Raw genomic sequence first — 26,141 nt, forward strand, 5'->3', positions numbered from 1 at the left:
TCATGCTGCCTCATGCTGCTACCTGTGTCCTAGGTCTTTCTGCTTACATTTGGACCTTTCCATCCTGTCCTAAGTGATCATGAACAATATCCTTTTCTATATCAGATGGGCCCTAAGGACATATCTCTGGCCCTGGCCATGGTCTCCTTCATACTTTATTTCAGATGGAACTGGATTGGACTAGTCATCTCAGACAATGATCAGGGCATACAATTTCTCTCATATTTGAGGAGAGAGATGGAAAAAAACACAGTCTGCTTTGCCTTTGTGAACATGATCCCAGTCAACATGGAGTTATACATGTCAAGAGCAGAAGTGTATTACAACAAAATCATGACATCTTCCACAAATGTTGTCATCGTTTATGGTGACATAGAGTATACACTAGCTTTGAGTGTAAGAAGGTGGGAATCTCTAGGTATAAAGAGAATATGGATCACAACCTCTCAGTGGGATGATGCTATAAGTAAGAGGGATCACACACTTGATTCATTTCATGGGACTCTAACTTTTGAGCACTATCATCCGGATATTTCTGGTTTCAAAAATTTTGTCCAGACATTGAACCCTATCAAATACACTGACAAATATCTGGGAAGCCTGGAGTGGATGGACTTTAGCAGTGAAGCCTTGGAATCTAACTGTAACACAAGGAAGAACTGCTCATCCAATGCCACATTGCAGTGGCTAATGGAACAAACTTTTGACATGGCTTTTAGTGGTAGCAGTTATGACATATACAATGCTGTATATGCCTTTGCCCATGCCAGTCATGAGTGGTTATTTCATTACATAGTTAAACAAGAAATAAGCACATTGAACAACTACAATCATCAGTGCTTTAAGGTACTGTTTCTTCTGTTGTATAATATTTGGTGTCATCAAAGACATACTTTTATAAGGCTCTCACAGGTGCCATCTGAGTGTAGTAAAAATGAAATATAAAGCTTGATAGGGTGAGAGAGAGAGGAGTTAATGGGAAGATCCAAGTGAGGGGATAACAATTGGGATGTAATCTTAATAAATTATTTAAGGGAAAAAGAAAAGAAATACAAGTAAAATGCAAAATGTAAAGGTTCTAGTGTGGTAGGGAATTTTTTTATGGTGGTTATTGACTTTGATACACAGAACCTTAATATCCACACACCAGTCCAAAACTGGAAGCATAATCAGTGTTTGCAAATTAATCCTCTCCATAATATAAGGATAAGACCTTGTTCATTAATTGTCAAATAAGTTGTAATAACTGTATGGACGGTTTTCCCAAGATTTTTAATATGATTCAGCACCCACTGTAGGTATGAGGATCCTTACTTCAGTTGGTGAAAGTAACTACATAGGAAATAGTGCTGGAATTCAATTATATACATACATGTTTGTTCATATGTGAGAAATTATACTTATCACTTTGTATATGTGTCTGTTTTCTTGTTTCTGTGGGTATGTTTGCATATATTTGTTGCTATTGCTGTGTATAGATGTTTCTATTCTATCTACCTATCTTTCCAGTTATCTGTGGATGTGAACATACATTTTTTGTATGTAGCAATGTCTTTCTGTATGTGTGTTTGGCCTGTCTATATCTTTTTGTGTATATTTGTCATTGAACTTGTTGTGAGGTGAATAAGTGTGTATTTTTGTGTGTTTCTCTCAATGTGTTTACATGTAGGTATATCTGTGTTGCTGTGTGTGTGTGTGTGTGTGTGTGTGTGTGTGTGTGTGTGACTTTATGTATGCCTGGCTTTATTCCTGCCTATCTGTATATGTTGGATGTGACCACCAATTTGTCTGTGTCATTCTACGTGGTTGTTTTTATCTTTTTTCTTCTGTGTACTTGTCAGGCTATGTGTGTGAATATGCTTTTTATTCTTCTACATCTGTATGTTTCTTTACCTGGGAGTGCTTGTATGCACATAAGTTAGGCGACATATGGGTGTATCTGTGTATAAATAATTGTGTTCCTGTGTTGTGTGTATCTTCTGTATGATTAAGGAACCTTTCTATGTGTAGTAACATGTGTATGTGTGTCTGTTAGTGTCTATGTTTGTGTCAGTGTGTGTGTATGTGTGTTCATACTGCATATCTCATTTGGTTCTGCAAATATGTTTCTGGTTTTGGCAGTATAATCTTGAGATTTATAAAATTGCAGGGACATTATGGTAATTTTTAAATTTAGTTAATTTATCTATTCTCTTATATCCTGATGGTCGGCTCTTCTCTCAGATTCTCCTTTTTGCACTTTACATCCATCCCCACTACCCTACTCCTCAGAAAAGAGGATCCCTCTTAACAACTCACCGAATCTCATCAAGTGAGTCAGGGCTGAGCATTTCCTCTTCCCTGTGGCCAGGGGAGGAATCTCTAACAGACTGTAGTGATCATACAGATTGCAAATGTGTCTTAATCTGAGACATTCTGATCTATCCTCATTATAGGGCGAACATGAAGCCTGAGGTGCCCATTGGCTTTATATGTGTAGGGGTCCTACGTCCAGCCTATGCATGATTGTTAGTGTGTGTTTCAAACTACACAAGCCGCTCTGGGCCATGGTTAGCTAGAAATTTTGGCCTACTTGTGGAGATCTGTTACTCCCAGATTCTTCTTCCTTTCCTCCCAACTTTTCATCTAGACTTCATACATTTTACCGTGTATTTGGCTGTGAATCTCAGCATCTGCTTCCATCTACTTCTGGGTGTAGGGTCTCAGAGAGCAGCTTTGCTAGGCTCCCATGTTCAAGCACAGCAGAATGTCGTTAATAGTGTCAGGGTCCAGCATTCTTGCATGGGGTGGGTCTCCTGTTGATGCAGTCATTGTTTGGACATCTCCTCAATCTCACCGCTATCTATATCCTTGCATTTCCCATAGGCAGGGTAAATTTTGGGCTGAAGTTTTGTTGGGTGGCTTGGTGTTCCTCTCCCTCCTCAAAGTGTCCTGTGTAGTCTCCATGACCCTTGATACCTGGAGTCTCACCTACACTCACTCCCATATCCTCATAGAAGCCCACCATGTCTTAGGTATCCAGATCATCACAGAGATGTTAATCTTATCTATCCAGTTGCTTTAATTGAATATTTGCTCCTGGATATGTTCATTAAATTTGCCTTTAAGATAAAGTCAGATTTCACTGTCTGGATTCAAGACACTACAGTATGGTATTTCTATTTCAGCTTTATGACATTCTGAGGAAAATCCACTTCACAAATCCAATTGGTGACAGAGTAAATATGAACCAACTGCAGGAGGAATGTGACATTTTCTATATATCCAATTGGCAACAAAGTCTTGAAATTAAGGTGAAGATTGGAAGTATCAGGCCATATTTTCCACATGGTCAAGAGCTCCATTTATCTGCAGAGATGATGGAGTGGGCCACAGGAAGTACAAAGGTAGGTCTTGACTTATTGTACTGATTTACCTGACTCAACAGTAAACACTGTCATGTGTGCACATTCTAAATTAGTGATATAAAATAGATTGTCAGGTAAAGAATCAAAAGTTGTCCTATTATACTATATTTCTTATTTTCACTTTTTGATGTGATATATTTATTCCTCCTTTGAACATTCTATTTCTATACAGTTACATTTATCATATCAGAGGTCTTTCTGGTTTTTAATAGGACTATAACATTGTCTATTACTACTGTTTAATATTACTTGCCCTAAAATAAGCAATAGTTTCTTGGTTCCAGTTTTATTACAAAACAGTGATTTTTTCCATTTCTGTTGGGCCTCCATCACAAACGGCAAAAATATTGAGGTTGTTGAAGGATGGACTAAGGAAAATGTACATATATAACTTTCATGAACCATATTATATTTTCTGAGATTTGTAAACTTGGTTTTTATCAAATTAATTTTTCTTTCACTTTTTTATAAAAGTTTTATCTGTATGTATGTCTATGAAATACTAGCACATGTAATGCATATGGATGCCAAGAAGTAGTTCAGATTCCTGGAAACTTAAGACAGATTTTTGACAAAAAATACATTGTCATAGTCTAAGTTGGGTCTGCTTCATGATCAATAATTATTATTGACAATATGCCATCTCCCCAGCCCTGAGTAATACACTGTAGAAGAAAATTTTCAAGAGAATAATCTTGTTTAATGCTCTGAATTATGGTATGGTTATTGGTATAACCAATAATGGGATTTCATTTTTAATTCTGTATATGAGGTGGATTCATAGTAATACAAATGTGGCTTTAACAAAAGAAATTTCACATGCTATATGCTGTGTATATTATTCGTATGAATTCTGATGTGGGTGGTGTTAAGGTATTTACTTCAAATTACCCAATTCAAACTTCATCGAATTTTAAAGATTTAAATTCAGGAGTGTCTTTAATTTTTATATCAAGTGATATGTCATATTCCTCAGAAAATATAAAACTTATAGTAAAGTATTCTCTTCAGTGTGGTGAGAAAATATGATCTAAGGGGAAAACATGTGAATTTAAGGTGTAGCTACTGAAATACATATCAATTCTTTAGTAAGAAATGAAAGCTCATATTTGTTATAACCATATCTAAGTAGAATATTACATAAGCAAACACTAGATGAGTATACAGAAGTCAAACAATATAAACAATGCTCTGATCCCCCATATATATATCACAATACAGAAAAACATAAGCATCAATATGAAGATATGGAAAATACGAACATAACTCCAATATTATAGACTTAAATGAAAGAATGTTCCATGACATATTAAACAACCAATTAATAATTATAAAAGTATCCAAGATGGCAGCAAAGATAATGTACTCTGTCTGATCAGAGAGACTGAACCAAGGGACTGGGTTGAAAGATTCATAGCAAGAACTGGAACACCCAGGGTTAGAGCAGTCCACACCGTCTCAAAGATGGGTGGGTCTGACCTCAAGCCACATAAATGGGTCCACAAAGACATTAGTGTTTCCCTGTGGGCATGTGCTCATGCCGCAGAGACTGGATGTCTGTATAAGACCTGGATCTACATTTTACATCTCAGACTACTTGTCAGAAAGTAAACAGTGAGCTGCAGGGCACTAGAGTCTGTTTCTTCAGGCTCAACTGAAATTCCAGGCTTTGGAGCACAGGAAAATCTGACATCAGATCCCCTCGCTAATCCACAGAAATATCCCAGGCACAGGAATGCACTGGCTTGGTCTCCAAAGCCACACACACACTCAACCCAGCCCTGTGCATTGACACACAATCTCAAACTGAATTGTGGGTTATAGGACCTAGAAAGAGAATTTAGAAATGAAAACAGAACCTGTAGAGAGAAGCAGCCCCAACACAATACAGGAAAGGGAAGTAAGAATCTCAGGTGTAGAAGATACAATGGAATAATTTGATGAAACCATCAAAGAAAATGTTTAAAAATTCCTGACATAAAACATCCAAGGAATCAAGGAGAGCACTGAAAGATGAGACCTAAGAATAATAGGATTTGAGGAAAGAGAAGATGCCTGGATCCAAACCCAGGATAATATTTGCAACAAAATAATAGAAGAAAACTTCTGCAATTTGAAGAAAGAGATTCTTATAGGCATACAAGAGACCTACAGTGCACCATGTAGAGTAGACTATAAAAGAAAATCATGTTGCCACATAATAATCAAAACACAAAATGCACAGAACAAAGAAAAAGCATTAAAAGCATCATGAGAAAATGGCCAAGTAACTTACAATTCCAAACATACCAGAATCACATTTGAGTTTTCAGCAGAGGCCATGAAAGCCAGAAGGGCCTGGGCAGAGGTCTTACAACCCTAATAGTCTAGAGATGACAATCTAAATTACTATACCCAATAAAGAGTTCACTAACCATAGATGAAGAAAATTAGATATTCCATGAAAAACTAAATTAAAACAGTACCTATCAAAAAACTCAGCCCTGGAAGGGGAAAGCTGGTGGCACTCAGGGGAAGGACAACAGGTTACCAAAAAGAGACTTGATACCCTATGAGCAGATACAGGGTAAGAAATCCCTCTCAGGAACAGTCATAGGGGTGGGGAATAATGGGAGGGAGGGAAGAAAGGGATGATACAAGGGATGGGATAACCATTGAGATGTAACAAGAAGAAATTAATAAAAAAAATTTTTAATCCAGCCCTATAGAAGATGATAAGAGGAAAACTCCAAACCAAAGAGCCTAACTACACCAAAGAAAGCACTGGAAATAGATTACTTTACTTTAGCAAAACAAAACCAGAAGAACACACTACCACAAACAACATCAAAATAAAAGAACCTAACGTCCACCGGTCATAAAAATATTTTTTTCTTTTTTATTATTAATAATTTATTCAGATTACATCTAAATGTTTATCCACTTTTCTTTTCCCATCCTGTTCCACCTTTCTGCCCTCTTTCACCTTATTTGTATTTGTCTTTGGTTGATGCAGTAGCTTGAAAAGACCTCCTAGGTCCAGATCTGCCCATCATGGTGTTCTTTTTGTAGGTTTCTAGGACCCTCTGGAAAATTCTATTTCTCTATTCTCATGTACTTCTCTGACCTAGTGTCCTAATAGGGGGTCCCGCATCTATGCCAAACTCTTGGTCAGTGAAGACATTCAGGTGACAACCCTGTAGGGGTAGTGTCCAATTATGTGTGAGTATATACCATGTGAGTCCTTCTTAGTCTGCATTAACTCACTCAATAGGATCATTTCTAGTTCCATCCGTTTGTCCACAAATTCCAGGATTTTCTTTCATTAAAAGCTGAGTACTATTTTATAGTTTTAATGTATCACAGTTTCTTTATCCATTCTTAGACTGAGGGACATTTAGGTTGTTTCAACATGCTAGCTATTACAAATAAGGCTGCTATGAACATGGCTGAGAGTATGACCTTGTTTTATGGATGAGCACGTTCTGTGTGTTTTTCAAAGAGTGGAATAGCTGGGTCTTGAGATAGACCTATTCTAAGTCTTCTGAAAAAAACACCAGATTGATTTCCAAAGTCGTTGTACAAGTTTGCACTCTCACCAGCAATGAGGGAGTGTTCCCCTTTCTCAACATCCTCACCAGCTTGTGATGTCACTCTAATTTTTAACTTGGCCATTCAGATGGGTGTAAGATGGAATCTAAGGATAATTTTGATTTGAATTTTTCCTATGACTATGGATGTTGAGCATTTCTTTAAGTGTTTCTCAACCGTTCGATATTCCTCTGCTGAGAATTCTGTTTAATTCTAAGCCCCATTTCTTAATTGGGTTGTTTGGTTTGATGGTGTTTATTTTCTTGAGCTCTTTATGTATTTTGGATATTGGACCTTTGTCGGATGTAGGATGGGTGAAGATTTTCCCAGTCTGTATGCTGTCACTTTCTTCTGATGACAGTGTCTGTTGCCTTAAAGATGCTTCTCAGCCTCATGAGGTCCAATTTATTAGTTGTTGACCTTAAGGCCTGAGCTGTTGGAGTTCTGTTCAGGAAGTGTCTCCTGTGCGAAGAGTTCCAGGCTTTTTCCTGCTTTTTCTTCTAACAGATTTAATGACTTTAGTTTTATGTTGAGGTCTTTAATGCACTTGGACTTGATTTTTGTGCATGGTGAAAATATGGGTCTGCTGCCTTTTTTCTAATGTAGACATACAGTTAGACCAGCACCACTTGTTGAAGATGCTATCTTTTTTCCATTGAATAAATTTGGCTTCTTTTTAAAAAATCAAGTTTCCATATGTGTGTGGAGTTTTTTCGGGGTCTTTGATTTGATTCCATAGATCAACTACCTTATTGCTATGCCATGACTATGCTGTTTAATTCCTGTTACTGTATAGTACAGCTTGAGATCAGGTATGGAGACTCCTCTGCAGGATCTTTCATTGTACAGGATTCTTTTAGGTATTCTGTTTTTTTTGTTTTTCCACATGAAACAGTGAGACACACTTTAAAATATTCAATGTTCTTGATCATTAGGGAGAATTAATGAAACCACATCTGTCACTCCATCTTACACCCATCACCATGGCTAAAATTTTTTAAAAAAGACTCAAGTGCCAGTAAATGCTGTCAAGAATTTGGGGAAAAGGGAACACTCTTCCATTAGTGAGGAAAGTGTAAACTTGTACAACCACTAAAAAAATCAATCTGGTGCTTTCTTAGAAAATTGAGAATACTGATAATTAAGGACCCTGATATACCACTCCTGGGAATATACAAAAGAGATGCTCAACCATACAACAAATACATTTGCTCAACTATTTGCAAAACAACCAGAATCTGGAAACAATCTAGAAGCCTCTCAACCAAAGAATGTATAAAGAAACTAGGGTACATTTACACCCTGGAATCCTACTCAGCTTTTAAAAACAAGGACATCTTCAAAATTTCAGGCAAATGTATGGAACTAAAAATGTTCATCCAATGTGAGGTAACAGAGACCTAGAAATTCATGGATGGTATACATTCACTAATAAGATATCAACTCAAAATTGATGCCCTATGAGAGGCTTTCCTCAGCGGTGGATTAGCATAAATGCTGGCACTTGCCACTGGACACCTGGTGGAGTGCAGAGAGTGGTATTGAAGAATGAGAGATTGGACAGCTCATTCTCCACAGTTGTGTGTACAGCGGACTCTGCCTCTGATATGAACTATATTTCCCTATTTGATCACTTCTCCTTGGTAGGAGGCCCTTGGACACACAGAAAGGGAGAGGAAGGTATCAGGATGAGACCTGGTATGCTGTGGCCATATGGTGGGGTAGAAAGTCCCCTATTGTCAGATGTCTAGGGGAGACTAGAATGGTGGGTTAAAGAGCATGGGAAGATGAAGATACAAGTGAGTAGTAACATTCAGGATGTAATTTGAATAAATAATGTCAAATTTGGAAAAAACAATATTTAATGTTCTGTAACTCAGCATTAAAGACAACTCCTAATTGCCTGAGTGCTCATAACTGACCTTCATCTTACACTGATATATACATATTTTAACTACATCTGTACCACTGGTGAGATATATGTGTTTGAATCATTAATTCATTGGGCATCAGTTTATTTTTAATTAGATTTGGGCAAGATAACATGCTATATTGACTCCTTCTAAGATAACAGTGAGATAAATTTTAAATTATGTAATGGAAAAAATAATAATTTTAAGAGAGTTCCCAACTAATCAAGAAGACAAATCATCTCTGTGAACATACAATGAGATCTTGAAAATTTGGATACAATAAGGAACTGAGTGAAGAGTTGAAACAAGAATGCAAGGAAGATGCAAATAAAATGTTAAATAATCAAATTAAAATATGTAAGGGAACAACAAAATAAATCAAATAAAAACATCAGTATTCTTACCAAGAGAATATTTCAAGTTGAACACAGGATGTAAAGACTTGAAAACAAGACATATGAGTTAGAATGCTCAAAGATGAAGATAAACAATAAAGAAGAATGAAATACAGAGGATACAAAGGGCATGTGACGAACAGAACAAATTTACAAACCGGGGACACAATAGGAAAAAAAGGACAGACTAAAGGTATATACATTATATTCAGTAAAATTTAACTTTAAATTTTTTAAATAAAACATGATCTGTGGCTATACAGAGAGAGCAATTATTTAAGTACTAACTAAACTCCCCACAACAGAAATTATCTAACTTTGTTTTTGTTGCTGTTTGCTTGTTTCTTTCTTTGGTTTTTCTAGATAGGGTTTCTCTGTGCAGCCTTGGTGTTCCAGGGCTCATTTAGTAAATCAGGCTTGTCTCAGAATCACAGCAATTACCTCCCTTAGTGCTAGGAATAAAGGCATACACCACCACAAAAATAAGTCAACACTTGATATATATTACTTACATTTGCTTTGTTCCAAGAAGCAGCTTAGGAATGGTGCTAAATAGAAGCCCCATTGATAAAATAGCAGTACATGGAGAACTGCAGATTTTACCGTGGAGGCCTTTAAAGGTAGAGAGTAACAATGATGTGTGTCAAAAAATTAGACACATAACCACCAAGGCTAGTTACTATACACAGTGTCTTGATCTCTCATAATAGAAGGAAACGGAACAAAGTTCAATAATGAACACAATTACAGAAATTCATATGCACTGAAACAGCATTACAAATGATACTTTAAGAATTTTGTCATAATTATAAGTAAAATGAACAAGTTTCCAAAGCCATGTAAAGACAACACTAGGACAGCAGAAAGAAGAACATCGATTAAAAAAGAATCAATATTGCAGTAACAACATGCAGAAATAAAAGCAAATAATTCTAAATGGCTGAATTGTAGTAGTGACATTTTGTAATTGACACAAAAAGGTAATGAGAATTGCTTATGAGAAAGACAGGTTTGTTACCTTCATGGGAAAGTCAAAAGCTCATTCACATACATGAAGAGAGCTTTTCTAAACTATAGAAGATATGCATTGTAATAAAGTGTAATAGAAAATATTGGAAAATAATCTATAATTTGGATATGCATGGAATAATTCTTGACTAAATATGTACTAAAAAACACAGCAACAAAAGAGAAAGATCACTGTCTTAGCATAACATGATTTCACTCCCAGAATGAAAGCATGGCCCAACACATATAAATCAGTTAGGGTTGATCCATCCCATAATTCAATTCAACTATAGAATCACATTTTTATCCACAACAAAGAACAAACGATTCAAACTGGGAAGGCAGAAACAGATCAATTGTCCATACAGTCCACAATTTCAATGTTCATTGTCATACAAATGATCTTCAAGTTCAATGTTTTATTTTAACTGAAAAACTTTTCGTGAATTCAGTGCCAGCCTTGTCTACAAAATGAATCCAAGAGAGTCAAGGCTACATAGAGAAATTCTGTCTCAAAAAACCAAAATAAATTTTTTTTTTAATTTAAACAATCTTTATTCAAGAGTTCCCTGTATTTCCAGCCCCTGTTGAGCCTGTTCACCTCAGGAAATATTCCACTCTCCAGCTCAAAACACAGAAATTCAGTACTTTACACCAATAATAAACCAGGATTTGGCCACTCACCTTTGTTTCTCTTTACACACTGCTGTCAAAGTTCACACTGTCAATTTATTGGAAGTCATGTTTGGTATCTGAGATTCTAGGACAAATTTCCCTGATGCACGAGTCTTTTAGTCTTACATTCCTAATCTGTTGCTGTGATTAAATACAGACCATAAGCAAAGTAAGGAAAAAGTTGATGTGGATCACAGAAAACACTGTCAAGGGAAGACAAGGCAGGAATCTCTGCACTTGGAACTAAATCTAGACCCTCAAAAAGCTCTACTACTGGCTTGTTCTGCTAGATTTCTCATAGATCCCTGCCTAGCAAAAGCACCTCCATCAGTGGGATGGTCACTCATGCATCAATTACCACTGAATGAAATGCCTCACAAATATAGGCAATGTCTAGTCTGCTGGTCATAATTTCTCAAGTAATTTTCCTCTGTATTTTTACTGTGCTTGGTGTCAGCTTGACAATCATTAACTAGAAAGATGCGGCTGGACTCTCTGTAGTGTTTCCGTACAGCACACCATAAATTCTTGTTCCAACATTTCTAGGAGTTTGGAAGCAACTCAGTTTTTCATCAATTTATTTCCATATATTTATGTGCTTGACACTATACTATGTACTAAATGACATGTTCTCCATCAGTTCATGTTTACTGAATAAGGTTATTCATAACTCAACAAACTAATGTAATATATAAGGAAGAAGTAGGTAAAAATCTGATATCAGCATGTGTCTAATTTTTCTCAGATCTTGCCCTCTGTGTGTAGTGCTGACTGTGGTCCTGGATTCAGAAAATTCTGGAAAGAAGGAATGGCCTCCTGCTGTTTTGAATGCAGCCCATGCCCAGAAAATGAAATTTCTAATGAGACAAGTGAGTATTGTTGCTGTACAGAAACCTTCACATTTATCATCATATCCTACCCACTTTGAGATACTTAAGTTGTTAAAAAAAAAACTGAACAAATAGTACATATGACTTCCTAAGAGGGTCTTTGTAGAAATGCAAATGTTAACAATTTCCTGAACAACAGCAAACAATAAACCCTCATGTGTTTATGGACGCTGTGACTCATTTTCAATTGACAGAAGATCACATTTTCTCAAAGAAAGATTTTGATAATTAAAACTCAATTTGCATGCATTTTATAGACTTTCTTAATGATTTATCTCTTCTAAAACTCTATATAGATTAGATTCTTGTCTCAGAATTTTAAAAATATTTATGTATTCTCTTAGCATATAAATGTGTGTCCCTACATAATTTGTGCACACCGCATAAGTACAGGATTCCATGCAGAACAGAACAGGGCCTCAGACAAACTACATCCTGTCATGTCACTGTTGCGTCCTGAATATAAGTTTTCTGCTATTTTAATATAGAGGGAAAATATTTCTCTTATGATTGAGAGAATCTAAGAACAAGACAGAAGATACTTTGTAATATCCAAAGACCAATTTTTAAATGTCTGATGTTATATGATTCTAGGTATGGGTGTAATATGTCTTCAGACATGATGGAGGAAATATGAGGATTCTTGTAATCAATATTTCATATACAGTATCCAATTAATAATGTAATAATATTGTAGCTTAGAATAATTTATATGGAAATAATTTTTTGGTTTTTTCCTTTTTTATTAGTTTATTCGTGTTACATCTCAATGGTTATCCCATCCCTTGTATCCTCCCATTCTTCCCTCCCTCCCATTTTTCCCTTATTCCCCACCCCTATGACTGTGCCTGAGGGGGATTACCTCCGTTGTATATGATCATAGGGTATCAAGTCTCTTCTTGGTAAACTGCTGTCCTTCCTCTGATTGCCACCAGGTCTCCCCCTCCAGGGGACATGGTCAAAGGTGAGGCACCAGAGTATGTGAGAAAGTCATATCCCACTCTCCACTCTACTGTGGAGAATGTTCTGACCGTGGGCTAGATCTGGGTAAGGGTTTAAAGTTTTACGGCCTGTATTGTTTTTGGCTGGTGCCATAGTTTGAGCGGGATCCCTGGGCCCAAATCTGCCTACCATAATATTCTACTTGGAGGTTTCTAGGACCCTCTGGATCCTTCTCCTTTGCCATTCTTCCATGCTTCTCTCATCTAGAGTCCTAGTAGAATGTCCTCCCCTTTGTCTCAGTTTCCTGGTAAGTGAAGGCTTTCGTGCGACATGCCCCTTGGGCTAATATGCAGATATAAGTGAGTATATACCATTTGAGTCTTTCTACTTCTGGGTTAACTCACTCATTATGATCATTTCTAGCTCAATCCATTTATCCACAAATTTCGGGAATTCCTTATTTTTAGTAGCTGAGTAGTATTACATAGTGTATATGTACCACAGTTTCTTTATCCATTCTTCTACTGATGGACACTTAGGCTGTTTCCATGATCTCGCTATTATGAATAAGGCTGCTATGAACATGGTTGAGCAAATTTTCTTGTTGTGTGCTGGAGCATCTTCTGGGTATATTCCAAGGAGTGGAGTAGCTGGGTCTTGAGGAAGTCCTACTCCCATTTTTCTGAGATAGCACCAGATAGATTTCAAAAGTGGCTGTACTAGTTTGCATTCTCACCAGCAATGAAGGAGTGTTCCTCTCTCCCCACATCCTTGCCAGCATGTGGTGTTGCTTGAATTTTTTATCTTATCCATTCTGATGGGTGTAAGATGGAATCTCAGAGTTGTTTTGATTTGCATTTCCCTGATGATTAAGGAGGTTGAGCATTTCTTTAAGTGTTTCTCAGCCATTTGATATTCCTCTGTTGAGAATTCTCTCTTTAGTTCCAAGCCCCATTTCTCAATTGGGTTATTTGGTTTGGTAGTGTTTAATTTCTTGAGTTCTTTATACATTTTGGATATTAGACCTTTGTCAGATGTAGGGTTGGTGACGATCTTTTCCCAGTATGTAGGCTGTCGTTTTGTTCTCTTGACAGTGCCTCCTGCCATTCAGAAGCTTCTCAGCCTCATGAGGTCCCATTTATTAATTATTGACATTAATGTCTGGGCTGTTGTTGTTCTATTCAGAAAGTTTTCTCCTGTGCCAACATGTTGCAGGATCTTCTCCACTTTTTTTTCTAAGTGTCTTAGAGTCTCTGGTTTTGGCTATATACAGCAAGCCAATGGCCAAAATCAAAGTAAATGGTGAGATACTCAAGGAAATTCCTCTAAAATCAGGAACAAAACAAGGCTCACCATTCTCTCCATATCTCTTCAATATAGTACTCAAAGTTCTAGACAGAGCAATAAGACAACAAAAGGAGATCAAAAGTATCCAAATGGGAAAGGAGGAAGTCAAATTATCCCTATTTGCAGATGATATGATAGTGTACGTAAGTGACCCTCAAAATTCCACCAGAGAACTCCTACAGCTGATAAACACCTTCAACAAATTGACTGGATACAAAATTAACACAAAAAAGTCTGTAGCCTTCCTATACACAAATGACAAGCTTGAAGAGGAAGAAATTAGGAAAACCACACCCTTCACATTAGCCACAAGCAATATAAAATATTTAGGAGTTACTCTAACTAAGCAAGTGAAGGACTTGTTTGAAATAATTTCAAAACTCTAAAGAAAGAGATTGAAGATGACATGAGAAGATGGAATGATCTTCTTGCTCATGGATTGGGAGAATTAACATAGTAAAAATGGCAATCTTACCAAAAGCAATCTGCAGATACAATGCAATCCCTATCCAAAAACCTACACAATTTTTAAAAACATTGAAAGTTCAATTCTGAACTTCATATGGAAAAACAAAAAACTCAGAATAGCTAAAAACAATCTTGTACAATAAAAGGTACTCCGGAGGAGTCTCCATACCTGATCTCAAACTGTACTATAAAGCAATAGTAATTAAAACAGCATGGTACTGGCACAGCAACAGGCTGGTTGATCAGTGGAATCAAATCGAAGACACAGATATGAATCCACACACATAGGGTCACTTGAAGAAGCCAAATCCATTCCATCAAAAAGGATACCATCTTCAACAAATGGTGCTGGTCTAACTGGATGTCTATGTGTAAAAAAATGCAACTGGACCCATATTTGTAACCTTGTACAAAACTCAAATCCAAGTGGATTAAAGACCTCAACATAAAACCAGAGACACTAAGTCTCTTAGAAGAAAAAGTGGGTAAGAGCCTGGAACATATTTGCACAGGAGACAACTTCCTGAACAGAACACCAACAGCCCAGACATTAATGTCAACAATTAATAAATGGGACATCATGAGGCTGAGAAGCTTCTATAAGGCAGGAGACACTGTCAAGAAAACAAAGCAACAGCATAAAGACTGGGAAAAGATCTTCACCAACCCTACATCTGACAAAGGTCTAATATCCAAAATATATAAAGAACTCAAGAAATTAAACACCACCAAACCAAATAACCCAATTGAGAAATGGGGCATGGAACTAAACAGAGAATTCTCAACAGAGGAATATCAAATGGCTGAAAAACACTTAAAGAAATGCTCAACCTCCTTAATCATCAGGGAAATGCAAATCAACACAACTCTGAGATTCCATCTTACACCCATCAGAATGGCTAAGATCAAAAATTCAATTGACACCACATGCTGGCGAGGATGTGGGGAGAGAGGAACAAACCTTCATTGGTGGTAGGAATGCAAACTAGTACAGCCATTTGAAATCTATCTGGTGCTATCTCAGAAAAATGGGAATAGGGCTTCCTCAAGATCCAGCTATTCCACTCCTTGGAATATACCCAGAAGATGCTCCAGCACACAACAAGAAAATTTGCTCAACCATGTTCATAGTAGCCTTATTCATAATAGCGAGATCATGGAAACAGCCTAAGTGTCCATCAGTAGAAGAATGGATAAAGAAACTGTGGTACATATACACTATGGAATACTACTCAGCTACTAAAAACAAGGAATTCCCGAAATTTGTGGATAAATGGATTAAGCTAGAAATGATCATAATGAGTGAATTAACCCAGAAGTAGAAAGACTCAAATGGTATATACTCACTTATATCTGCATATTAGCCCAAGGGGCATGTCCCATGAAAGCCTTCACTTACCAGGAAACTGAGACAGAGGGAAGGAAATTCTATTGGGACTCTAGATGAGAGAAGCATGGGAGAATGGCAAAGGAGAAAGATCCAGAGGGTCCTAGAAACCTACAAGTAGAACATTACGATAGGCAGATTTGGGCCCAGGGGTCCCGCTCAAACTATGGCACCAGCCAAGGACAATACAGGTGGTAAACCTTAAACCCCTACCCAGATCGGGGCAATGGACAGAACATTCTCCACAGTAGAGTGGAGAGTGGGATATGACTTTCTCACATACTCTGGTGCCTCTCCATTGACCATGTCCCCTGGAGGGGGAGACCTGATGGCACTCAGAGGAAGGACAACAGTTTACCAAGAAGAGACTTGATACCCTATGAACATATACAGGAGGAGATAATCCCCCTTATGAACAGTCATAGGGGAGAGGGATAAGTGGAAAAGAGGAGGGAAGGAAGACTGGGAGGAAGAAATGGATGGGATGACCATTGAGATGTAACAAGAATAAATTAATAAAGGAAAATAAAGGAAAATATAAAAATAAATAAATAAATAAATAACCCCTTTCTCCATCAGATGTGGATCAATGTGTGATGTGTCCAGAGGAGCAGTATGCCAACCCAGAGCAGAGCCACTGTATAGACAAAGTTGTCATCTTCCTGAGCTATGAAGATCCATTAGGTATGGCTCTTGCCTTAACAGCCTTGTTCTTCATCGCATTCACTGCTGTGGTTCTTGGGGTCTTCGTGAAGCACCATGACACTCCTATTGTAAAGGCCAATAACAAAACCCTCAGCTACCTCTTACTTATATCTCTCATGTCCTGTTTCCTCTGCTCCTTGCTCTTCCTTGGGCGTCCAAACACAGCCACCTGCATCCTGCAACAGATCACATTTGGAATTGTATTCACTGTGGCTGTTTCCACAGTTCTGGCAAAAACAATCACTGTAGTTCTGGCTTTCAAACTCACAGGTACCAGAGGAAGGATGAAGTATATCCTAATATCAGGGGTACCTAACTACATCATTCCCATCGGCTCTCTATTCCAAGTAATTCTGTGTGCAATTTGGCTAGGGTCTTCTCCTCCATTTGTGGATATTGATGCACACTCTGAGCAAGGCCATATCATCATTGTGTGCAACAAGGGCTCAGTGACTGCATTCTACTGTGCTCTGGGATATTTGGCCTGCCTGGCCATGGGAAGCTTCACTGTGGCTTTTTTGGTGAGAAACCTGCCTGACACCTTCAATGAAGCCAAGTACCTGACATTCAGCATGCTGGTGTTCTGCAGTGTCTGGGTCAGCTTCATCCCTGTATATCATAGCACCAAGGGCATGGTCATGGTTGCTGTGGAGATCTTCTCCATCTTGGCTTCCACTGCCGGCATGCTTGGATGCATCTTTGTTCCTAAATTCTACATAATTTTGTTAAGGCCAGAAAGAAATTCTATCCAAAAGATCAGGAAGAAATTCTAGGCTGAAACTCATAGTATATGAACTACAACTTACAAATAATGGGTCTACACAGCCACCAAATATACGGTTGCTGTACAATATCTGTTTGTTTTTAGAATGACTCTCACACTTTTTTCTAATAGTGATGCTAGTCAGTGTCATATCTACTAATGTTATCTACCTTTTCCATATAATCATGTGCTAAACCTTTCTTTTCATGAGATTTATGTTTTTGGCATATGTACAGTACAGAAAAGTGTTTTCTGCTCTAACATAAGAAAATTTCACAATAAACTCAAAGTATTCTTTAACACTTGGATGAATGAATGATATTTTTTACAGTTCAATAGTGAGAGTAAAGCACAAAGAAATTTTAGAGAGTGAACAGTTGTTTACAGAAGAAATTGAAACAATGTCCCTCTTACAGGGGGATGGTAAAATACACCTAACAGTATTATATGAATTAAATGAATATTACCTAGGATAGAGAGTAATGTCTTAATTAACAAATAAAAAAGTTACAAAAATAGATTGAAAGCCTACTAGTTAAGAGTATGACTTTCAATGGTAGAGGACCTGATTCAATATCCAGTCCAGTCTTGAGAAAATGATTATTCCAACCACCTGTAACAATATCTCCAAACAGAAAATCCAACTGATGCCTTCTTTTGGATACCACAGCTATGTGAACGCATAGGTGTACACAAAAAATATTCTAAGACACATATTTAAATACATACATATACATACATGCACACAGATATGTTAGTGAGTCAGAACTGTTGAGGACTTTCCTGCCCTGTCTTGGCAGAGTTTTGCCATCAATTCTACTTCCATCCAGACTTACCAACTTTTGAGCAGAATTCTGTCTGTGGCAGAATGAGGCAGAAATAGGACTTTTTGCCCAATGGCAAGTTTGCAGCATTTGAAACCATCTCCATAAAGAGGTTCTTTGGTGTTCATCATCTTCTTTGAGGTAGACAGGGTATTGCCAGTGTTTAACCTGTCTTGTTCTCAAAGAATCTTTAAAATAATAAAAATATCTTTACATGTCATATTCTGTGGATCTTTGGGACATTTGAAGACATTATCTAATGATTTTACCATATATGTCTATAGAATCATATCTATCTGTTTAATGTAGGATATATATACTTGTGTTAAAAATAGACTTATAATTGACATGAACATGATTTGATCTACTAACAATGAGCTTGTACCAATTATCCTAAACAACCTACAATACCAGTTTTAAGGAATTAGAAATAAACCTCGTAATCTACTTGAGTAGAGTGGATATAATACCTCATATTACAGTAGAAATTATATATATAAAATCTTTGAAGAATAATCTTAAATTTGAGTTCTATGCCAAGGTAGACAGAGTGGACATAACAGGATGGAACAGCCACAGTAACATGATCTTTTAAAAATTAATTTATTCATGTTACAACTCCATTCTTATGCCATTACTTGTATCCTCCCATTCTTCCCTCCCTCCCACTTTCACCCTATTCCCCTCCCCTAGATCTATGATCAAGGGGGATCTCCTCCCCCACTTTATTTTCATAGACTATCAAGTCTCATCTTGGTAGCCTGCTTATTCTTTCTTTGAGTTCCAACAGGGCTCCCCACCAATAGGAGGTTGGAAAATATGGGGCACCACAGTTCATGTCACAGTTAGTCCCTGCTCTCCACCCAACTTTGGAGAATTCCTGTCCTTTGGCTAGATCCAATTAGAGTTCAAAGTTTACTGCTTGTAATGTCCTCAGTGAGAGGAATAGGTTGAACAGACTCGCCCCCTGGGACCTGATTTTCCTGTTACAAGGTTCTTCTTGTAGGTTTTTAAGATCCTCTGGATCCTTCTATTTCCCAATCTCCTATATTTCTCTTACCAAGAGTCCCAGTGTGATGTCCTCACATCTATCCCAATCTCCTGGTAAGTGAAGACTTTCATGGGACATGCCTTTTGGGCTAGTGCCTAATTATAAGTAAGTATATACCATATGATTCTTTTAATTTCTGGGTTAACTAATTCATTATTATCTTTTCTAGTTCCATCCATTTATCCACAAATTTCAGAATTTCCTTGATTTAAATAGCTTAGTGTTCCATCATGTAAATGTACCATAGTTTCTTTATCCATTCTTCAACTGAGGGATATTTAGGCTGTTTCCAGGTTCTGGCTATTATGAATAAGGCTGCTATGAAGATGGTTGAGCATATGTCTCTGTTGTGTGGTGAAGCATTTTTTGAGGATATTCCAAGGAGAGCAATAGCTACGTCTTGAGGAAGCCCGATTTCCACCTTTCTGAAGGTTCACCAGATAGATTTTTCAAAGTGGTTGTAAAACTCTGCATTCCCAGAAGCAATGAAAGAGTGTTCCTCTTTCTCCACATCCTTGCTAGCATGTGGTGTCACTTGAATTTTGATCTAAACCATTCTGATAGGTGAAAGATGGAATCTCACAGTCGTTTTGACTTGCAATTTTCTGATGACTAAAGACATTGAGCATTTCTTTAAGTGTTTGTCAGCCATTTGATATTTCTCTGGTGAGAATTATCTGTTTAGCTCTGAGCGCCTTTTCTTCTTTTATTTTATTACACATGCATAAAGCAAACTACATACAGCAGGGAGAACCATGTGCCAATCATGAGAATAATGAGTTCTATATATGTTACATTCATGGTGACATGGCCATCTGCATTCGTCTCGTTTGATGTAAGTGTTTTTCCTGTCTTGTTGGGTCTAGATTTCCGAATGAGATTCTATATCTATCTTATCTCAACCCTAATAGCTTAAATTCTTTATCTTGGTCTAAAACGATCAAGAAGGGCCCCTTTTCTTAAATGAGTTATTTGGTTTGGTGGTGTTTAATTTCTTGAGTCCTTTCTATATTTTGAATAATAGACCTTTGTCAGATGTAGGGTTGGTGAAAGTCTTTTCTCAGTCTGTAGGCTGACGCTTTGTTCTGACAGTGTCTCCTGCCTTACAGAAGCTTCTTAGTCTCATTAGGTCCCATTTGTTAATTGTTAACCTGAACACCTAGGATGTTGGTGTTCAGTTCAGCAAGTTTACTCCTGTGCCAAGGTTTTCCAGGCTCTTCCCCACTTTTTCTTCTAACTGATTCAGTGTCTCTGGTTCTATGTTGAGGTCATTGATCTACTTGGACCTGAGGGAAATGGACAATTTTCATGAAGGACTCCACTTGCTACTCCAAAAAAAAAGAAATGAATGGAAAACTCTCAAACTCCTTCTATGAAGTCCCAGTCACTTTGATACCTAAATCTCACAAAGATCCAACAAAGAAAATTTCAGACCAATTTCTCTTATGAGCATTGGTGCAAAAATACTCACTAACATACTCTAAAACTGAATACAAGAGCACATCAAAAACATCATTCAAAAAGACCAGGTAGGCCTCATTTGAGGCATACAGGGATTTTTAAAATATGGAAATCCATCAATGTTTTTTTTCTTTTTTTTTTTTACATTTTTTTCTCCTTTATTAATTTATTCTTGTTACATTTCAATGGTTATCCCATCCCTTGTATCCTCCCATTCTTCCCTCCCTCCCACTTTCCCCTTATTCCCCTCCCCTATGACTGTTCCTGAGGGGGATTACCTCCCCCTCTATATGATCATAGGGTATCAAGTCTTTTCTTGGTAACTTGCTGTCCTTCCTCTGATTGCCACCAGGTCTCCCCGTCCAGGGGACATGGTCAAAGGTGAGGCACCAGAGTATGTGAGAAAGTCATATCCCACTCTCCACTCTACTGTGGAGTGTGTTCTGTCCATTGTCTAGATCTGGGTAGGGGTTTAAGGTTTACCGCCTGTATTGTCCTTGGCTGGTGCCTTAGTTTGAGCGGGACCCCTGTGCCCAAATCTGCCTATCATAGTGTTCTACTTGTAGGCTTCTAGGACCCTCTGGATCCTTCTACTTTGCCATTCTCCCATGTTTCTCTCATCTAGAGTCCCACTAGAATGTCCTCCCCTCTGTCTCAGTTTCCTGGTAAATGAAGGCTTTCTTGAAACATGCCCCTTGGGCTAATATGCAGATATAAGTGAGTATATACCATTTGAGTCTTTCTGCTTCTGGCTTAACTCACTCATTATGATCATTTCTAGCTCAATCCATTTGTCCACAAATTTCGGGAATTCCTTGTTTTTAATAGCTGAGTAGTATTCCATAGTGTATATGTACCACAGTTTCTTTATCCATTCTTCTATTGAGGGACACTTAGGCTGTTTCCATGTTCTGGCTACTATGAATAAGGCTGCTATGAACATGGTTGAGCAAATTTTCTTGCTGTGTGCTGGAGCATCTTCTGAGTATATTCCAAGGAGTGGAATAGCTGGGTCTTGAGGAAGCCCTATTCCCATTTTTCTGAGATAGCACCAGATAGATTTCCAAAGTGGTTGTACTAGTTTGCATTCCCACCAGCAATGAAGGAGTGTTCCTCTCTCCCCACATCCCCGCCAGCATGTGGTGTCGCTTGAATTTTTTATCTTAGCCATCCTGATGGGTGTAAGATGGAATCTCAGCATTGTTTTGATTTGCATTTCCCTGATGATTAAGGAGGTTGAGCATTTCTTTAAGTGTTTCTCAGCCATTTGATATTCCTCTGTTGAGAATTCTCTGTTTAGTTCCATGCCCCATTTCTCGATTGGGTTATTTGGTTTGGTGGTATTTAATTTCTTGAGTTCTTTATATATTTTGGATATTAGACCTTTGTCAGATGTGGGGTTGGTGAAGATCTTTTCCCAGTCTGTAGGCTGTTGCTTTGTTCTCTTTACCGTGTCACCTGCCTTACAGAAGCTTCTCAGCCTCATGAGGTCCATTTATTAATTGTTGACATTAATGCCTGGGCTGTTGGTGTTCTGTTCAGGAAGTTGTCTCCTGTGCCAATATGTTCCAGGCTCTTCCCCACTTTTTCTTCTAAGTGATTTAGTGTCTCTGGTTTTATGTTGAGGTCTTTAATCCACTTGGATTTGAGTTTTGTACAAGGTGACAAATATGGGTCCAGTTGCATTTTTTTACACATAGACATCCAGTTAGACCAGCACCATTTGTTGAAGATGCTATCTCTTTTCCATCGAATGGATTTGGCTTCTTTGTCAAAAATCAAATGCCCATATGTGTGTGGATTCATATCTGGGTCTTCGATTCGATTCCACTGATCAACCGGCCTGTTGCTGTGCCAGTACCATGCTGTTTTCATTACTATTGCTTTATAGTACAGTTTGAGATCAGGTATGGAGACTCCTCCAGAGCACCTTTTATTGTACAAGATTGTTTTAGCTATTCTGGGTTTTTTGTTTTTCCATATGAAGTTCAGAATTGAACTTTCAATGTCTTTAAAAAATTGTGTAGGTATTTTGATAGGGATTGCATTGAATCTGTAGATTGCTTTTGGTAGGATGGCCATTTTTATTATGTTAATTCTCCCTATCCATGAGCAAGGTAGATCCTTCCATCTTCTCATGTCATCTTCAATCTCTTTCTTTAGGGTTTTGAAATTTTTTTCAAACAGGTCCTTCACTTGCTTAGTAAGAGTAACTCCTAAGTACTTTATATTGCTTGTGGCTAATGTGAAGGGTGTAGTTTTCCTAATTTCTTCCTCTGCAAGCTTATCATTTGTGTATAGGAAGGCTACAGACTTTTTTGAGTTAATTTTGTATCCAGGCAATTTGCTGAATGTGTTTATCAGCTTTAGGAGTTCTCTGGTGGAATTTTGAGGGTCGCTTATGTAGACTATCATATCATCTGCAAATAGGGATAATTTGAGTTCCTCCTTTCCCATTTGAATACCCTTGATCTCCTTATGTTGTCTTATTGCTCTAGCTAGAACTTCGAGTACTATATTGAAGAGATATGGAGAGAGTGGGCAGCTTTGCCTTGTTCCTGATTTTAGAGGAATTTCCTTAAGTATCTCACCATTTACTTTGATTTTGGCAATTGGCTTCCTATATATAGCCTTTATTATGTTGAGGAAAGTGCCTTGTATTCCCGATCTCTCTAAAACTTTAAACATGAATGGGTGTTGGATATTATCAAATGCTTTCTCTGCATCCAAAGAGATGATCATGTGGTTTTTTATTTTCATTTTGTTTATGTGGTGGGTTACATTGATGGAGGAAATCCATCAATGTTATCCACCATAGGAACAAATGGAAAAACAAAAGACATGATCATCTCCATAGGTGCAGAAAAAGCATTTTTAAAACTCCAACATCCATTTGGTTTTAAAGGTTTAGAGAGACCAGGGATACAAGGCACACACCTGAACATAATAAAGGCTATATTCAGCAAGCCAATAGCCAACATCAAATTAAATAAAGAGATACTTAAGGAAATTCCTCTAAACTCGGGGACTAGGTAAGGCTACCCACTTTCTCCATGTCTCTTCAATATACTTCATGAAGTTCAGGCCAGAACAATATGACAACAAAAGAATATCCAGGGTTCCAAATGGGAAAGCAGGAAGTAAATTATCCCTCTTTGTACATGATATAATACTGTGCATAAGTGACCCCCAAAATGCCACTTCAGCAAAGTGGCTGGATACAAAATTAACTCAAAAATGTCAGTAGCCTTCCTATATACAAATGACAATCAATATAACAACAAGCAATATAAAATATCTATGACTAACTCTAACCAAGCAAGTGAAGCACTTGTTTGAAAAAAAACTTCAATCTCTGAAGAAGGGGATTGAAGATGACATCAGATGACGGGAAGCTCTCCCTTTCTCGTGGATTGGGAGAATTAACAGTAAAAATGGACATCTTACTTGAAGCAATTTACAGATACATGTAATCCATATCAAAATGCCTACACAGTTTTTTGAAAACATTGAAAAATCAATTCCCAACTTCATATGGAAAAACAATAAACCCAGAATAGCTAAATCAATCCTGTACAATAAAAGATCCACCAGAGGAATCGCCATACTTGATCTCAAGCTGTAGCATAGAGCAAAAGTAATTAAAACAGCATAGTACTGGCACAGCAATAGGCTGGTTGATCAATGGAATTGAATTGAAGACCCACACATGAAGGCACACATATATGGACACTTGATTTTTGACAAAGAATCCAAATCTATTCAATGGGGAAAGGATAGCATCTTTAACAGATGGTGCTGGTCTAACGGGATGTCTACATGTAGAAAAATGCAAGTAGACCCATATTTATCACCATGCACAAAACTCAAGTCCAAGCAGATTAAAGACATCAACATAAAACCACACACACACACACACTAAATCAGTTCGAAGAAAAGTGGGTAAGAGCCTGTAATACATTAGCACAGGAGACAACTTCCTGAACAGAACATTTACATGCCAGGCTCTAAGGGAAACAGTTAATAAATGGGACCTCATGAGCCTGAGAAGTTTCCATAAGGCAGAAAACACTGTCAACCTAACAAAGTGACAGCCTACAGACTCAGAAAATATCTACACCAGAGCTACATCTGGCAAAGACCTCTTCCACCTCTCTCATTAGTCACCTCCATCTCCCAGTTTTATTTTCTTATCCTCATATTCTAATCATCCACCAGTCATCAAAAATGAGAAAATAAAACTGAGCATTTAACGAAAAATGTATTTCATTGTATAAAATTTTTACTTAACCCACATTTTATTTATAAATAGGGTTACATTGGGTTAAAGGGAAGGCACAGAGGTTAAGAGCACTGGGTGGATGTCTAGAGGTCCTGATTTCAATTTCCAGCAAGTACATGGTGGCTTACAACCATCTGCAGTGAGATCTGGTGCCCTTTTCTGGACTGCAGGCATGCTTGTAGGCAGAACACTGTATGCATAAAAAAATAAATAAATCTTTAAGAAAAATCTGATTATATTAAGAAGAGACAGGTGGGGATTTAGATAGGAGGGGGCACACACAATAAATACCTGTGGAGATGGCTATCACTCTGGAATTCAGCTGGATTCTGGAAGACACATAGGAGTGCAGAGGAGAAGTGAGCATGATTACGAAATGTCTTCTTGGTTTATCAGCTTGATGCCACATCAGAGGGAAATGACATTGTGGTGACTCTAGCTAAGACAACCAGCAGGCGACATGGAGACTGAAGAGGCCAGCCTCTATTTAGAATGCATGCTTAGTTGTGCATGGGGAATGGAAACAAACCAAAAAAATACTTTGAACCCAAATTTACCCTGCCTTCATGATGTGAGAGGATGAAGAGTGAGCAGAAATTGGGGGAATGTGCAAATAATTCATACCAACACCATACATGAGAGCCAACCTCTTACAGTATTAACAATACTCTGTTATATTCAAGACAGGACCCTACCATAGCAGTCCTTTAAGAGGATCACCAAAGAATGCTGAGATTAACATTGAGACATGTAGCAGAGCACAGCTTGAGGAAAAGTAGAAGGAAAGTAGGCCTTGGAGGGAAAACTAGCTTCGCAGGATGACCAACAGAGCAATAATATGTGCCAAAGGGGGTTGGATAAGACTGCAATATCAACCAGGGGCCATGTATGGACTGTACTTACACCTGAAAATGGCTGAAGAGATTGGAATGTGGGTGAGAGGTGAAACCAGTATTTAGAAAAATACAGAAGAAAACACCACAGTTATTTCACTAATTGAGCAAGCGCAAACTCACAAATGACATAGAATCAAAAGGAGGATTTTGAACTGAA

The 26,141-nt window shown here is 37.7% G+C and overlaps 1 protein-coding gene across 1 annotated transcript in view; it reads left to right on the top strand.

The window, feature by feature from the left end:
* The window catches only part of LOC311590922 (vomeronasal type-2 receptor 116-like), a gene marked incomplete at its 5' end in the record, with an annotated part of 47,668 nt that overhangs the window by 1,055 nt on the left and 20,472 nt on the right, over positions 1-26,141 (top strand). The window contains 5 exons of the mRNA XM_084770215.1: positions 34-846; positions 3,168-3,386; positions 11,714-11,837; positions 16,582-16,686; positions 17,080-17,228. Of these exons, the coding sequence (XP_084626341.1) occupies positions 34-846; positions 3,168-3,386; positions 11,714-11,837; positions 16,582-16,686; positions 17,080-17,228 (1,410 nt within the window). The remainder of the gene's footprint in view (positions 1-33; positions 847-3,167; positions 3,387-11,713; positions 11,838-16,581; positions 16,687-17,079; positions 17,229-26,141) is intronic.

The sequence above is a fragment of the Acomys minous genome (genome assembly GCF_964271855.1).
Source record: "Acomys minous genome assembly, chromosome: 20".
NCBI classification, from domain to species: domain Eukaryota; kingdom Metazoa; phylum Chordata; class Mammalia; order Rodentia; family Muridae; genus Acomys; species Acomys minous.